Here is a 16,969-nt window from a genome sequence, read left to right as displayed (position 1 = left end):
AGGTATTGGACTCAGTCTAAGTAGCAAGGTCCTTGATGTTTCAAAGTCCATAGATAGTGTAGGTATAATTGTCTCGATAAAGTTATCGATATTCAATATTGCAGTTAAAGATTTACTTACTTTTCTTCCAGCTTCGTTATTATGCAAATTCATCAATGCTCTCCACATTTGCTCTGGGTTTTTAGATTTTGCTATTGATGCCTTATGCTCTCTAGCATCGACAAAAGACCTAGAAAAGTAGTAGTGAATATAATGATGATAAATGTTAGCTTGTCATTCACAGATGTTCGCATTTTTAAAGTTAAGAGAGGCATCAGATGGCCATTCCTGACAGCAGGGGACCCTTCAAACTAATCATGTAAAACATAAGTCTAGACGTATTCTTCCCGGAAACTTCCCTCCCCCGGAAAATCCCCCCCACGCACAAAAATCCCCGCGGGTGTTTATTATAAGGGAAATTGAAAGTTCTGCTCTCCTGTTCAAGTCAGAGGCAATGCTATAGCACTGCCATAAAAGAACCATAAGGGTTCATTGTATTAATGTTTATTTATTTTTTCCCAGAGACACTTCATATGGAAGGAGTGGTCGTATAAACTTCGGAGGGGATTCATTCGATTGAAAATTAAAATTTCTACCCAAACGCAACGTACCAGAATTTTGAGAGAGCCATTTTGTTCAAAATAGTCCAAAGATCACATACAATGCCTCCGGGTTTGACAACACCCTTCCAGCCTCCGAGGAAAGAACTCTAAGCTATGCAAGTTGCCTGTTTTAAACTATAAGGTTTTTATGGAAAGGGTGGGCGAATAAACTTTGGAGGAAGCTCATTCAAGTGGAAATTGAAGTTCCAGTGCACTCTTGAAGAGCTAGCCTGCTTTTCAGTCAGTTGCTATCGAAGAAGTTGTTACAGACTACAGTGTTTAAAACAAAAACAAAAAAAACATTAAAATTAAAAAAAAAACATTAAAAAAAGGTTTCATATTCCAATGCGACTGCCTTTGTGTTTCAGCAGTGTTTTTTTTTAAGATTGCTGAAACAAAAGATATGATGAAACACAGTCAATATATGATATAGGCTATGATGTCGATATGATGTGGACAATTATATGGGGATAGGATATGATGTGGTCTACCAGTCCAACAAACACACGATTTATTCCTGTTTAAGTGTATGTACCAATAATTTTAAATTGGTTGGTAGGTTCCCGCTTTTTTAGTTTTCTGCTTGAGATTTCAAATATTGGATTGCAAGTAAAATTTTGGACAAGATTTAATTATTTTGTCATAATTTTCGATGGACAGTAGTTTTGTTGAATAAATTCTCAATAAAAAATTTACTAAAGAAATTCGGGTGGTCGGAGACGGGTATTATTGTTCATGTGGATGTAAGTTCTGCATTACCTGGTCTTCTAGGTGGCTGAAGCCATCATAACCTCAGAATAGTGTTCTCTGATGTTGAAATACGCTGTATATGTAAGTTTAAATACATTTAAACACTTTATATAGAAAGAAAAACAAAATTACTATTGAAAATCAGGTGAAAACAAAGCTTCTGACTCCCTGCCTCGTCTTTTTCCCTCTGTGCTGGTAGGCATGTGGATGCACTATTTATACTACACAGAAAAAATGATTGTGGCAAAGAGAATGACACTATTAACCCCCCCCCCCCCCAGTAACAATAAAAAGGATGTAGACCAAAAATATTTCCGAGAATCAAGAGGAATTATATATCAATTTATACCCCTCCCTCTTTCCCCTAAACTTTTCTGTATTTATATGAAGGTTCAATGAAAACTAGAACATTTGGGCATTAAAATGCACTCTTTGAGGCACCTGCCTCTAGGCACTCCTTCCTATAGCTCATGGGTACTTACACATCATGACATATAATTTTTAAGAAATTTGAGGCATATCAGTTTAGTTAAATGAAGCTTTAAGATAAATAGAGCCTCCCCCGAGTTAGTTTCAGGCATCCATCCTCCTCCCCACTCTACAACAGCCCATCGACACTGCTTCATAGTAGCTGATACGAAATTATACCTTACTGTACACAATTCCATCAAACATAACCTTAATCGACTTAGTAACTACTCAGCAACATTAATAAAGGTGTAGACCAAAGTTATACACGGGAACCAAGAAGGTAGACAACAAGTCCAAAAACATTTATTTTCATCTGAATGTTCAATGAGGCTTAGAAAATTAGACCAGTGAAATGTACTTCATTTGACATCTTATCTCATCCCCCTACAAAAAGACCTACCACCCCTCCATAATAATAATTAGCTGTATCATGAAGCAAATCAGTTTAGTTAAATAAGATATTAAAATAAACGATAGAAATATTTTGGGTAATTTCCAAGGTATTTCTAATATTTTCAATATAACTGACAAATTTTTATATTTTCAAAATGGTTTCAAGGTTGGGGCTTCTTGAAAAAACGTATACTGTACGCTTCTAGGCACAAAAGATTGATATGATCGGGTAAATAATATTTTAGCAGTTAATTAGCCCGCAACTAGCTCAAAGACTTCCTGACATATCTATAAATATATATAAATATTATATATAATATAATATTTATATATTTTCTCTCATTTAGTTCTTTGAGCAGAAACAATTCCCACGAAGAGCCTAAACACCTGATTTTACCTCTGCTCTAAAGTTACATAAATCATAGAAATACGTTCTTTCTTTTTTGGCGAGACGATACTTTTATCTAGTTTTTTAATAAAATGTCTGTTTGTACTGTTCCACTAATTTAATCAAAACCTTGAACCTCGGGAGCTGCTATTTTGTCAGTCCTTTCTTTTAGCAAAGCCCTTAATGGACCGACGAAATGCAGCCGGGCTGCGAGCCTATGCAGTTAATTTGCGGTGGAGTCAAATATCTACAATTTTGTTTGCTTAATTCAGCTTTGGAGCGACTCAAAGCGTGGCCACAAGCTTTTTTCAGGAGGGTGTTCAAACTATATCAGAGGAGGAAAGATACTGAACAAGAAGTCCATTTTAGCAATTATATAATTAGGGAAGTGCGCGCAATCAAAAAACCCTCCAAAACCCTTGCTTTGGCTATGCTGCAGGAGCAGTTCAATTGTACATGAGAAATGTGCAGAACCCTGTAAATAATCGATTGCTTAGACCAATAAACGCGTTAATTATTTTTAAATATATTTTGGTTTTCTATTTTTTTTTGTTACTTACCTTTTTTACCTTTGTAATTGCCTTTTCCTTTTTCTTTTTTTCGAAAAAATTGAAAGTTTGTTTTGTTTTTGTAGTTAATTTTATGTTAAAAGGCGGTTAGAAGATACAACCACTCAGAGGACCTAAGTCTTTTATGTAGTTTTTAGCTTTATTGTTGTTCAATCCCGACTGTGAAATTCTATGAGACAACTACATTTCGAAACATTTCTGAACAAGAGAGGACGGGGGGGGGGGGCAGCCCACAACTCTCATTACGACTTATATTTTACATATAATTTGCCGTTTTGCATTTCTTTTTTTGGAGGCTATGCAACCCTGAAATTTTTCCCCTCCCCCTCGAAAAATCCCAAATGCCTGCCTAAATATGCATGTCTCACAGAGAGGCCAAAAGTGGTACAAGTTTTTTTCTTTTTTTTTTAATGCAGAACGCTTTTTTCATAACTGTTGGCACCCTTCACGTCTCATGTACAACTAATCAAAACAAAGATTTGGCAATCTGATCACTAAGTATTATAGCTGTCTCTTGATGTTCATTCAATAATGTTTTAGTTAATATTATTAAGGTGTGTTATCTAAACTAGTAAATTAGCATTTACCTACCTACTCCTAATAAGTAAATATGCAATTATGCATGATTGTACTGACAAGAAAATTGAATGAAGTCCGTGAGATTGGCATTCAATTTAATCAAGGAACCACCTTGTTATTTCAGAATTAAACAGATTAAAAGTCAGTTTTGCACTAGCATCAAAACGGTGATTATTACAAAAGATTTCAAAACTAGTTTTAAACTTGTTCCTTAACCAACTAAATGATCATTCTACCAGCTCTATCTAACCAACTATTGAGGGGTCCCCCCCTGGGGTCTCAAAGTTCATGGAAATCCTAACCAAGCTAGCATCGAGTAACAAACAACAGTAGCACGAAGAACAATAGGGAACTCTTTTTGCAGGACAGTGGAGATAATTTGAATGAATATTTTGGCCCTATGTACAAGGGTCGTCCGCAAGACAAAAATATATAAAAGTCCTGGTTAGTCCTGGTTGAACTTTGCTGAAGTAAGGATGCTAGGAATGCTTTGAAATTTTTTTTTCATTTTTGGTTTTATCGGTCGCATGTTGTTGCGAGTCCTTTTTTCTTTTAAAATTTTTGTCTTGCTGAGGATGGCCCATGGAAATAGGGCCGAAATATTCATTCAAATTATCTCCACTGTCTTGCAAAAAGATTTCCCTATTGTTCTTCGTGCTTTTGTTGTTTGTTATGGAAAGGCAGTGTGGTCTTCGTCACTATTTTAGCATCGAGTAAAACTTAAAAGTAAACACTTTCCAGGCAACGAATCTCCAAACAATAAAGGTTAAATCATAGGCAGCGCGCTAGCGCTGCCTAAGTAAAGAACGATGTGGGCACAATGTTTTTTTTTTCTCCATACCCGGGCACTTCGTATCGAAAGAGTTCTAATAGAAACTTCGAAAAGGGCTTATTCGATTGGAAATTGGAGTGGCTAGTGCCCTTTTTAATAGTCGAAAGTTATTGGAAGGCAACTAGCCCCCCCCCCACGCCCGGCATTCCCCCAAACACATCCAATCAAAATTTTGAGATATCCATTTTGTTCAGCGTAGCTGATTTCCATATACAAAATATTTTTTGAGGAGGACACTCCCCCACAACCCTCAGGGCAAGGGTTTTAAGTTATGCACTGAGGGCATATAAGATCAATTTTGACAATGTACAGTTTATTATTTTCTTTTCTTTAAAGCAGGGTACTTCATATAGAAGGGGTCGTCGTAGAGACTTCGAAAGGGGATCATTCGATTAGAAATCTAGAGTTCTAGTGGCCTTTTTAATAGTCGAAAGTGATTGGCTGGCAAATAGCCCCCCCCCCACCCTCACGCCAATCATTCCCCAAAAACATCGAATCGAAATTTTGAGACAGCCATTTTGTTCAGCGTAGTTGATTTCCAGAAAGGAAATGTTTTTTGAGGAGGACACTCCCCCCACAACCCTCCGGGCAAGAGTTTTAAGTTATGCCCTGGGGGCATATAAGATTTTTATAGAAGGCGTTGTCGTAGAAACTTCAAAAAGGGTCAGTCGATAGGAAATTCAAAGGGTTAGTACCGTTTTTAATAGTCAAAAGTGATTGGAGGGTAACTAGCCCACCCCCCCACGAACATCTTTCCCCCAAACACATCCAATCAAAATTGTGAGATAGCTATTTTGTTCAGCGTAGTTGAATTCCGGATAGAAAATATGTTTTTGAGGAGGACACTCCCCCACAACCCTCAGGGCAAGGGTTTTAAGTTATACCCTGGGGCAAATAAGGTTTTTATTGAAGGCGTTGTCGTAGAAACTTCAAAACAGGCTCATTTGATTGCAAATTCAAAAGGCTAGTGCTCATTTTATTAGTCTAAAATTTTTAGAGGCCAAATAGCCCCCCTCCACCACGCACATCATTCCCCCAAACACTTCCAATCAAAATTCTGAGATAGCCATTTTGTTCAGCGTAGTTGATTTCCAGATAGAAAATGTGTTTTTGAGGAGGACACTCCCCCACAACCCTCAGGGCAAGGGTTTTAAGTTAAGCCCTGGGGGCATCTAAGGCTTTTATATAAGGCGTTGTTGTAGAAACTTCAAAACAGGCTCATTCGATTGGAAATTCAAAGGGCGTTTGCCCTTTTTAATAGTCGAAAGTGATTGAAGGGCAACTAGCCCCCCCCCAAGCCCATAATTCCCCCAAACACCTCCAATCAAAATTTTGGGATAGCCATTTTGTTCAGCGTAGTTGATTTCCAGATAGAAAATGTGTTTTTGAGGAGGACACTTCCCCACGGCCATCAGGGCAACGGTTTTAAATTATGCCCTGGGAGCATATAAGGTTTTTATAGAAGGTGCTCTCGTAGAAACTTCAAAACAGGCTCATTCGATTGGGAATTCAAAGGGATAGTGCCCTTTTAATAGTTGAACGTGATTGGAGGGCAACTAGCCCCTCCACGCCCATCATTCCCCCAAACACATCCAATCAGAATTTTGAGATAGCCATTTTTTTGAGGTTAGGCTAGTTGATTTCCTGATAGAATTTTTTTTTTTAGGAGGACACTCCCCCAGAGGACACTCCCCCAGAACCCTCAGGGCAAGGGTTTTAAGTTATGCCGTGGGGGCATATAAGGATTTATAAGAAGGCGTTGTCGTAGAAACTTCAAAACAGGCTCATTCGATTGGAAATTCAAAGGGCTAGTCCCCTTAAGGGCTAGTTCTTAATAGTCGAAAGTAATTGGAGGGGAACTAGCCCCTCCCCCATGCCCATCATTCCCCCAAACACATCCAATCAAAATTTTGATATAGCCATTTTGTTCAGCGTAGTTGATTTCCAGATAGAAAATATGTTTTTGAGGAGGACACTCCCCAACAACCCTGAGTGCAAGGGTTTTAAGTTATGTCCTGGGGTATATAAGGTTTTTATAGAAGGTGTTGTCATAGAAACTTCAAAAGGGGCTTATTTGATTGGAAATTCAAATTCCAATCATATTTTTTTCAGTAAAGTGCAAATTTTGTTTTGGTCTTGGGAAGGCATATGGGTTTTGCGCCCAACTTATGTTAATTTCTGCTCGTTTTTAGTTTGAATCGGTTATTTATTGTAATTTCTGTTCGTTTTGGGTTTCATTTATTTATTGACGCTGATTTGTGGTAGTTTCGAGCTTGGTAGATTATTTGATTTTATTTTTGCTAATTTTTGTTTAATGGAGTTCTTTACTTTTCTTTGAAAAACTTATTTTGTGGAAAAAGTTTTTAATTAATTCAAGGAAAACATCAATGGGCCAGAGGGATATTGCATGCCATTTGGTGTATTAATGGAACCACGACAGGTAGTGTAACGAGATTCCGTTTCGCATGTTGCCCATGTCTTTTTTGGAGCTGGTTTCTGCCAGGTAAGTACGCTGGGCGGCCTTTCAGTCCTCCCCTTGCCACCTCTTAACAGTTTAGACCTTAGTTTAGACTAAACTTAGGTCAAAACTTTAGATCTAAGTACGCACATTAAAATGTCTTCCAAAAGTAATTTTATTCCCTCCTCCTCAAAGAAATTCCAAAATGCATGTCTTAACTAAGCTATAAAGCATGTATCTTAAAAGCTATTCTATGATGAAGTGTGTTCTATGCAGTGAAATCTTAACATTTCGAATTACTTTTGTATGGCATTAAATAAAAAAAACAAGTTTTTTCAAATGAAAGTACGGAGCGACATTAAAACTTAAAACTAACAGAATTTATGCCATACATGAAAGGGCTGTCCCCTCTTCAACGCATCGCTCTTTACGCTAAAGTTTTGTATTGTTTTAAAAAATAGAGTTGTGAGAAAGAGTCAAACTTCAGCGTAAAGAGTGAGGCGTTGAGGAGGGGACAGCCCCTTTCATATACAGAATAATTTCTGTTCCTTTTAAGTTTTAATGTCACTCCTTACTTTCGGTTACAAAAAACACTTGTTTTTTTATTTAATTTCTGAACGTTTTTGAATTAATGCAGGTTTTGATTTTGGCTCACCGTACATTAATAATTAAAAAGAAATTTGCATATTAACTTTACTTTTTTTGGTTAATGGCTTTCTCGAAAGTTGTTAAATTTTATTTACGAACGTTTTTATTAGTAATAAATGTAAGTAACTTCCGAATTAACTTACGTATTGAACTTCTACGTTCATATATTTTTAATACGTATATTAAGGGGCTCACCCCCTAGGCAATACCTCGCTCTTTACGCTAAAGTTCGAATTTTGTTCCAATTTTTTTTTAAAAAATGACCCCTTAATCACAAAGACCGTTAATTAGAATAAATAGCTCTTACAAAAGTACTAAACAAAACTTTAACGTAAAGAGGGAGGTATTGACTAGGGGGCGAACCCAATCATATACGTAACAATTTCTGTTCGTTTTAAGTTTTGATGTTGATCCTTACTTTCAGTTGGAAAACTTGTTTTTTTTAATTTAATTTCTGATATTTTTTAAAATAATGCTGAGAAATCCGGCGCCCCCTTCATAGCAATGTCCCTCCCCCACTAAAACTTCCTCCATGGAAAAACCTCCCACGTAAGCCCCAACCAACCCCCCCCCCCCCTTACCTGAAAAAAAATCTCCCTGAAAATGTCTGCATACTTCCCAATAACCAATGCTATGTGTAAATATTGGGCAAAGTTGATAACTTGCAGCCCTTCCCCCGGGTACTGTGGGGGATTAAGTCATCCTAAAATGCATAGTTATTAAATTTTTCGACCAAGCTGAACAAAATGGCTAGAGTTTCGGTTACTATTGAGCCGGGTCACTCCTTTCTTACAGTTCGTTACCACGAACTGTTTGATTGTGTGGAAATATCTGAATTTATTGTTTAAAAATAGAGTTTAAAAACTTTGCCAAATTGTTAAGGTTATTTTTTGCTTTAAATGATGTTTTTCATTTAGGGCATTTGGAAATTTTTGGTATTTGGCAGCATTTTGGGGAGGCAAGGAATTTATGCTAAATGTAGGATTTGGGAGTGATTGAAATGTGTTTTTTATTGATTTTCCAGTAATTTTAGCTACACCTTGAAAGGGGTGCCTTATGGCGGAAGGGCACACTAAAATTAGTAATTAGTTGTGGAATGCTCCAAAATTATTGCTATCTAGCTATTAACTGTTCAAACTAATTTTGTCTGCTGTGGTACATAAGTAAAGCTAATTGGTTTTGTGTTTTGAAAGATATTGGTACTACTTGGAGGAGAGAAGGCGGGATTCATTTATGAAAAACCAAACAAGAAATATATCGAATTCCTCGTTGCACTGAAGCTTTTCAATTTCCCTGTCTGTACAACGTTAATTTCACTTCTACATATCAAAGTAGTTGCGGTAAAAACCATAAAGTAACGGAATTTATTGGTTATTACACCAGTCAAATCACCTCTATATGTCAAAGTTTTGAATAAAACCTCTATACATCGAATAAATTTTCCTCAAAAGAAGACATTTATCAGTGAGCCGGTAAATGAACGGATCTCTATATTGAATAATGACTGGTCGTATTAAAAGGTGGACAAACAACCATTTCGATGTTTTTTTAAATCTATGTTTAGTTTCTCTATTTTGGTCAGTGAACTAACATTACACACTAAGCAAAATAGAAAGTATTTACAGTAGGTATACATAGTCTTCAAATTTGCCTTAAAGCTTACGATTAGATTTTAATACGTAAAACTGCCATGCGCTAATGTTTTACTTGAAGTAGTTCTGATTTACAGTTTTTGTTTTTTTCTTGTTCAACAGATTTTTGGTCGTTATTTAAGCAATAAAATAACAATATATTTTTACTGAAAGTATATGTCTAAACAGAGTGTTTCCATGTTTTATTAAAAGCTACTGAACTGGTTCCAATAATTGTCGTAATTAAAGAATAAACACTTATTGCTTCTTATGTGCTTGTCTATTTACGTCTCCTGAGACTGATAGAATGTCGTAAAAACTAATGGTTTTGATTCTCAGGATTTATCAATACTGTTGTGAACCTCTATTCATTGAAGTCTGTCAAACATCACTTTTGTATATAGAGCCTCAATGTATCGAAAGCTTCGATACAATAATTTTTTCTTTCCCTCCGTGAGATTGTATATGTCGAGGTTCCACTGTTTTATCTTGAACATTTTTCAGAGTACCGTGTCCAGCTTGGTGGCCGGCGTTCATCCATACAGAAAATATCTCCACACAGGAAATACCCCCCGGAAAATATCCCCCACCTAAAAATACCCCCCGTGGAAAATAAGGCTTTTCAAGTTTGAGAACTTTATTTGAGTTTTTTTTTCCGTAGGGAGAAGGAATTTTGGTACTTGTGTATTATACGCCACTCGCTCAAGTTTACACTGTGTAAAACTACAGAACAAATCGGTTTCTTCATTAGTTTCTTTCAGCTTAGCACGAGACAAGACAAAGACAAGTGACATAGCAGATGGGAAATATATAATTTGGGCTATATATTTGCACATAAGGGGGAGGGGTAAAGTATTTGGACAGGTTGAAGTCAGAAAACAATTCTTACTTCATAATATGCAGAATAATTGTACCTAACACATTTTGTATGCAGACCCGCTGTACTTTACCCCACTCCCTCTGATGTGCAAATATATAGCCCAAATTTGCTTCTAAAGTAACGAAGAAACCGGTTTGTTCTCGAGTTTTACACATCGTAAACTTGAGTGAGTGATGCATAATACACAAGTATCGGATTTTTCATGGAGAGAGAGAGCCGGATTTCCCGGTATTATTAAAAAAACGATCAGAAATTAAATTTCAAAAAAAAAGTTTTTTCAACTGAAAGTAAGGAGCAACCTCAAACCTTAAAACGAACAGAAATCATTACGTATATGAAAGGGGTTGCCTCCTCCTAAAGACCTCGCTCTTTAATTATTATAAATTATTATTATTATAATTGTTATTTACGCTAAAGTTTTTATTGTAGAATTTTAGAACAAAGCTTATTGTTTTAATTCAACGGCCAACGTTTTTTAGGAATCGTTCTTAAAGAATTAGGACAAAACGCCACTCACTGAAGTTTACGCTGTGTAAAACTAGAGAACAAACCGGTTTCTTCGTTGCTTTACAAACAAATTTGGGCTATATATTTGCACATTAGGGGGGGGGTTAAAATATAGCGGGTCTGCATGCAAAATGTGTTTGGTACAATTATTCTGTATATTATTAAGTAAGAATTGTTTTCTGACTTCAAACTGTCCAAATACTTTACCCCTCCCCCAATGTGCAAATATACAGCCCAAATTATATATTTCCCATCTATTCTGTCACTTGACGTTGTCTTGTCTCGCGCTAAGCTGAAAGGAACTAACGAAAAAACTGGTTTGTTCTCGAGTTTTACACAGCGTAAAAATGAGTGAGTGACGTATAATACACAAGTACCAAAATTCCTTCTCCCTACGGAAAAAAACAAAAACAAAACTCCAATAAAATTCTCAAATTTGGAAAACCTTATTTTCCACGGGACGGGAGGTATTTTCCGGAGGGAGGGGGCATTTACCGGACGGGTATTTTCCGGGGGTGTGTATTTTCCGCCAGGTATTTTTTGTTGGGGTGGGGATTTTCCGTGGTGTTTTCGGGGGGGGGGGGATATCCCGGGGGAGGGGGTATTTTCTGGGGGGTAAACGCCTAGAACCGCTCAGCTTACACTTCCCTTTCTACCTTTTTGGCACAACCCCTGCAACTGCTGAAGAATGAGACCCGTTAGTAGAGGAGGGGGTACCAGCGCCGACAGAACCACGTGGTTCTGTCGGCATTTTTAATGCGGTCAGTACACCAAATAAGGGCATAGCCTCCCTAGGGAGAAAGATTACGTAATGGGGTCAATGACCTCTTTTTCCAAGGTCGATTTATTTGATGTTTCTATGTGTAATAGCTCCGGGGCGAAGGTTGCACATGTGCATTGAATTCTAACGGGAACAATGTTATTGATCTAGTACTCGAGGGGGAAGTGAATTTCCTGAGAACTTGATTTACATAATCGTTCGTGAATGTCGGGGTGTCCGGAAATAGTATTTGTTGTTGGTGCTCTCGAGCCAAATGTTAAGAGTTTCCCGGAATTTGGAACACCTGTGCTGTCGACCTCAATTCATCTATCGTGAATCAATAATTCCCCTTAGAAACAACAAATTAATTTCCCCTTTCTTGACAGATCAATCAATCAATGACATCATCTGTCAGACTTTAAAAATTTTCGCTATAGAAACAGTTCTCCAGGAATGGATCCAAATCATTAATGTCTTTGCCTCGTGAACAACTCTTTTGGTCTAACTCCAAAGGATATTAATAACCAAAGGCCATGGAAACAATTAGGCAAGAAACATCTTAGCGATGAATTGTTTTAGCGCGCGAAAAGGTTTCTTATCAATTTGAAATGCGTTAGCGCAGAGATGCCAATAACAAAGGAACACGCTGAATTTACGTTTAGGGATTATTTGGGCGAAACCGTTTTAGACAGGTTATGGAACTATTTCGGCGAAACAGATAGAGACATTTTAAAAGAAGATTTTTGAAGAGATTTTGGAAGAGGTTTTGAGTGTGGTCGTTATAATACACAAGTTTCATTTGAACAGTGTTGTGAGGTCCTCTAACCCAACCCCAAAGGGTTCCAATCCTCCTACCCCAACCCCGAAGGAAGCCCCCGGTCCTCAAAAGCCCCCCAAGCTCCCAAAGGCCCTCCACCGGTCCCCAAATGTCCCCCAGGCCCCCAACTGCCCCCGGACCCTCAAAGGCCCCCCAAGATCCCAAAGGGCCACCGGCGCCCCCAAAGGCCCACCCAGACCCCCAAAGGCCATCCCCGGGCCCCCAAAAGGCCCATCGAGCTCCCAAAGGACCAACGGGGTCCCAAAAGCCCACCACCGGGCCCCAACGGCCCCAAAGGCCCGCCCCTGGTCCGCAAAGGTCCCCCGGGCTCCCAAAGGACCAACGGGGTCCCAAAGGCCCTCCACCGGTCCCCAAATGTCCCCCAGGCACCCAAAGGCCCTCCCTGTGCCCCAAAGGCCCACCCAGACCCCCAATGGCCATCCCCGGCCCCCCCCCCAAAGGCCCATCGAGCTCCTAAAGGACCAACGGGGTCCCAAAGGCCCTCCACCGGTCCCCAAATGTCCCCCCGGCCCCCAAAGGCCCTCCCTGTGCCCCAAAAGCCCTCCCGGTGCCCCAAAGGCCCACCTCCGGCCCCCCAAGGTCCCCCGGCCCAGAGAAGCGCCGCCGGGATAACCCACACACACACACACACACACACACCCACACACACACACACACACACACACACACACACACACACACATACACATACATATACACACACACATACCCACACACACACACACACACACACACACACACACACACACACACACACACACACACACACACACACACACACACACACACACACACACACACACACACACAAAAACACACACACAAACAAAAACACAAAAATAAACACATACAGACTCATAAACACACAAATACACAGAAATACACATACACAAACACACATACACACATACACACACACAAACATACAAACACATACACACACACACACATACATACACATATATATACACACATACATAAAAATGAACTTACACACACACACATACACACAAAAAAACACACTTACACAGAAAGAAATAAACAAAAATACCCACAAAAACACACACACACACACATACACACACACACACACACACACACACACACACACACACACACACACACACACACACACACATATAGGTGAGTGTTGTATGAAACCTATTTTTTGGGATATTTATTTTGATATTTATGAATTTTAATAACCGGATTTCTTAGTCTTTCGTAGGTGTGTGGTGTCTGAAACCTATGATTTGGGATGTGTGGGTTGCTATTTTTTAACTTTTCTGAGCAGGATTTCTTAGCCAATCGTAGGTGTGTGTTGACTGAAACCTATGATTTGGGATGGTTCATTCGCTATTTTGACTTTTCTGAGCTAGATTTCCTAGCCTTTCATAGGTGTGTGCTTTCAGAAAATTATGATTTGGGAGGTGTAGTTTGCTTTTTGGACTTTTCAGAGCTAGGATTTTTAGTCACTCATAGTTGTTTGTTGTCTGAAACTTCGTGTTTGAGATGAGTAGTTGGCTATGTCAGACTTTTCAGAGCTAGGTTTCTTAGTATTTCGTAGGTGAATGTTGTCTGAAACTTATGATTTGGGATATGTAAATTACTATTTCGGGCTTTTCTGAGATAGATTTCTTAGTCTTTCATAGGCGCGTGATGTCTGAAACCTATGATTTGGGCTATGTAATTTCCTTTTCTGACTTTTCATAACCGGATTTCTTAGTCTTTCATAGGTGTGTGGTGTCTGAAACCTATGATTTGGGATGTGTGGGTTGCTATTTTTTGACTTTTCTGAGCAGGATTTCTTAGCCATTCGTAGGTGTGTGTTGACTGAAACCGATGATTTGGGATGGTTAATTTGCTATTTTTGACTTTTTTGAGCTAGATTTCTTAGCCTTTCATAGGTGTGTCCTTTCAGAAAATTATGATTTGGGATGTAAAGTTTGCTTTTTGGACTTTTCAGAGCTAGGATTCTTAGTCACTCATAGGTGTTTGTTGTCTGAAGCTTCGAGTTTGGGATGAGTAGTTGGTGATTTCAAACTTTTCTGAGCTAAGGTTTCTTAGTATTTCGTAGGTGAATGCTGTCTGAAACTTATGATTTGGGATATGTAAATTACTATTTCGGGCTTTTCTGAGTTGGATTTCTTAGTCTTTCATAGGTGTGTGATGTCTGAAACCTATGATTTGGGATGTGTAGTTTGCTATTTTCGACTTTTCTGAGCTAGGTTTCTTAGCCTTTCCTAGGTATGTGTTGTCAGAAAATTATGATTTGGGATGTGTAGTTTGCTATTTCAGGCTTTTCTGAGCTAAGGTTTTCTAGTATTTCGTAGGTGATTATTGTCTGAAACCTATAGTTTGGGAATGAAGAGTTTACTATTTTTGACTTTTCTGAACTAGGTTTCTTAGTCTTTCCTTGGTGTGTGTTGACTGAAACCTATAATTTCGGATACATAGTTTGCTATTTTTGACTTTTTTGAGCTGGATTTATTAGCCATTCATCGGTGTGTGATGACTGAAACCTTTGATTGTGAGGTGTGGTTTGCTATTTTTTGTCTTTTCTGAGCTAGATTTTTTAGCCTTTCATAGGTGTGTGTTGTCTGGAACGTATGATTTGGGACGCGTTGATTGCTATTTGAGCTTTTCCGAGCTATGATTCTTAGTCCGTCATAGGCATTTGTTGTCTGAAACTTCTAATTAGGGATGAGTACTTTCGCTATTTCAGGCTTTTCTGAGCTAAGGTTTCTTAGTCTTTCATAGGTGAATGTTGTCTGAAACCTATGATTTGGGATATGTAAATTACTATTTCGGGCTTTTCTGAGTGGGATTTCTTAGTCTTTCCTAGGTGTGTGGTGACTGAAACCTCTGATTTGGGATGGGTGGATTGCTACTTTTGACTTTTCTGAGCTGAATTTCTTAGCCTTTCATAGGTGTTTGTTGTCTGAAACCTATAGTTTGGGATGACTAGTTTGCTATTTTTGACTTTTCTGAGCTAGGTTTCTTAGCCGCTCTTAGGTGAGTGTTGTCTGAAACCTAGGATTTGGGATATGTAAATTACTATTTTGGTCTTTTCTAAGCTAGATTTCTTAGTCTTTCATAGGTATGTGTTGTCTGAAACCTATGATTTGGGATGTGTGGGTTGCTATTTTTTGACTTTTCTGAGCTGGATTTCTTAGTCGTTCATAGGAGAGTGCTGTCTGAAACTTGTGATTTGAGATGGTTAATTTGCTATTTCCAGCTTTTATTAGCTAGGTTTCATAGACTTTCATAGGTGTGTGTTGTCAGAAAATTACGATTTGGGATGTGTAGTTTGCTATTTGAACTTTTCAGAGCTAGGATTCTTAGTCCATCATTGGTGTTTGTTGTCTGAAACCAATAGTTTGGGATGACTAGTTTGCTATTTCAGGATTGTTCATTTTGAATTTCTGTTATGAAATGCAAGATTTGGAAAATTAGGGTCTTAGTCCACCAGCTCAGTATTAGGGTCCCAGTCCACCAGCCTGAACGGTGGAAATTCACTAGCTCAGAATTGGGGTCTTAGTCCACCAGCCTGAATGGTGGAAATCCACTAGCTCAATATTGGTGCCTCAGTCCACCAGCCTGAATGGTGGAAATTCACTTGCTCAGAATTAGGGTCTTAGTCCACCAGCCCGAATGGTGGAAATTCACTAGCTCAGAATTGGGGTCTTAGTCCACCAGCCTGAATGGTTGAAATTCACATTAGACGACACAAAAACTTAAACACACACAAAAACTTACACACACGCACAAAAACTTAAACACACATAAAAAAAAATACACACACACATACATGAAAAATTACACACACACACACCAAAAAATACACACACACTACGAAAATTACACACACACACACACAAAAACTTACACACACACACACACACAAAATAACACAAGTAAAAGAAAAATAACATTCACAAAAAAACTAACATGCACACAAAAACTAACAAACACACACACACACACAAAAATTAAACACACAAACACACAAAAACAAACACACACACCAAAACTTACACACACAAAAAAACTTACACAAACACACACAGGCACACAAAAACTTACACATGAACACAAAAAAAAACACACACACAAAATCACAAAAACAAACACACACACACACACAAAATAACACACACACACAAGAAAAATTACACACACACGCAAAAAAAAACACAAAAAAAAACTAACACACACACACACACACACAAAAAAACTTACAAATGCACGCGAAAACTAACATACACACACAAACTTACATGCACACAAAAACTTACACACACACACACACACAAAACTAACACACACAAACACAGCAAAACTCACTCACACACACGCCAAAACTTACACACACACAAAAAAAAACACACACACACACACACACACACACACAAAAACTATAAAAAGAAAAAACAAAAAAAATCACACATAAAAGAAATAACAAATACACACACACACATAAACAAAACATAATAACACACACAAGAAAACTTACACAAACACGCAAAAACTAACACACACACAAACAAAAAAACAAGCAAACTAAAACTAACACACACACAAACGAAAACTAACACACACACGTCAAAACTTACACACACAC

At 38.2% G+C, this 16,969-nt stretch overlaps 1 protein-coding gene across 2 annotated transcripts in view; it reads right to left on the bottom strand.

Moving 5' to 3' along the window:
• Positions 1 to 16,969, bottom strand: part of LOC148956663 (protein Wnt-4-like) — a 313,166-nt gene that overhangs the window by 206,344 nt on the left and 89,853 nt on the right. For both annotated transcript variants that reach the window (XM_089086579.1, XM_089086585.1), the window contains exon 5: positions 121 to 229. In XM_089086579.1, the coding sequence (XP_088942705.1) occupies positions 121 to 229 (109 nt within the window). The remainder of the gene's footprint in view (positions 1 to 120; positions 230 to 16,969) is intronic.

Source organism: Artemia sp. Qi Xiang Cuo, chromosome 1 (genome assembly GCF_049724085.1).
Source record: "Artemia sp. Qi Xiang Cuo chromosome 1, ASM4972408v1, whole genome shotgun sequence".
Classification (NCBI taxonomy): Eukaryota; Metazoa; Arthropoda; class Branchiopoda; order Anostraca; family Artemiidae; genus Artemia; species Artemia sp. Qi Xiang Cuo.
The sequence above is the reverse complement of the archived record's forward strand: the minus strand, read 5'-3'. Positions and strand labels throughout refer to the sequence as shown.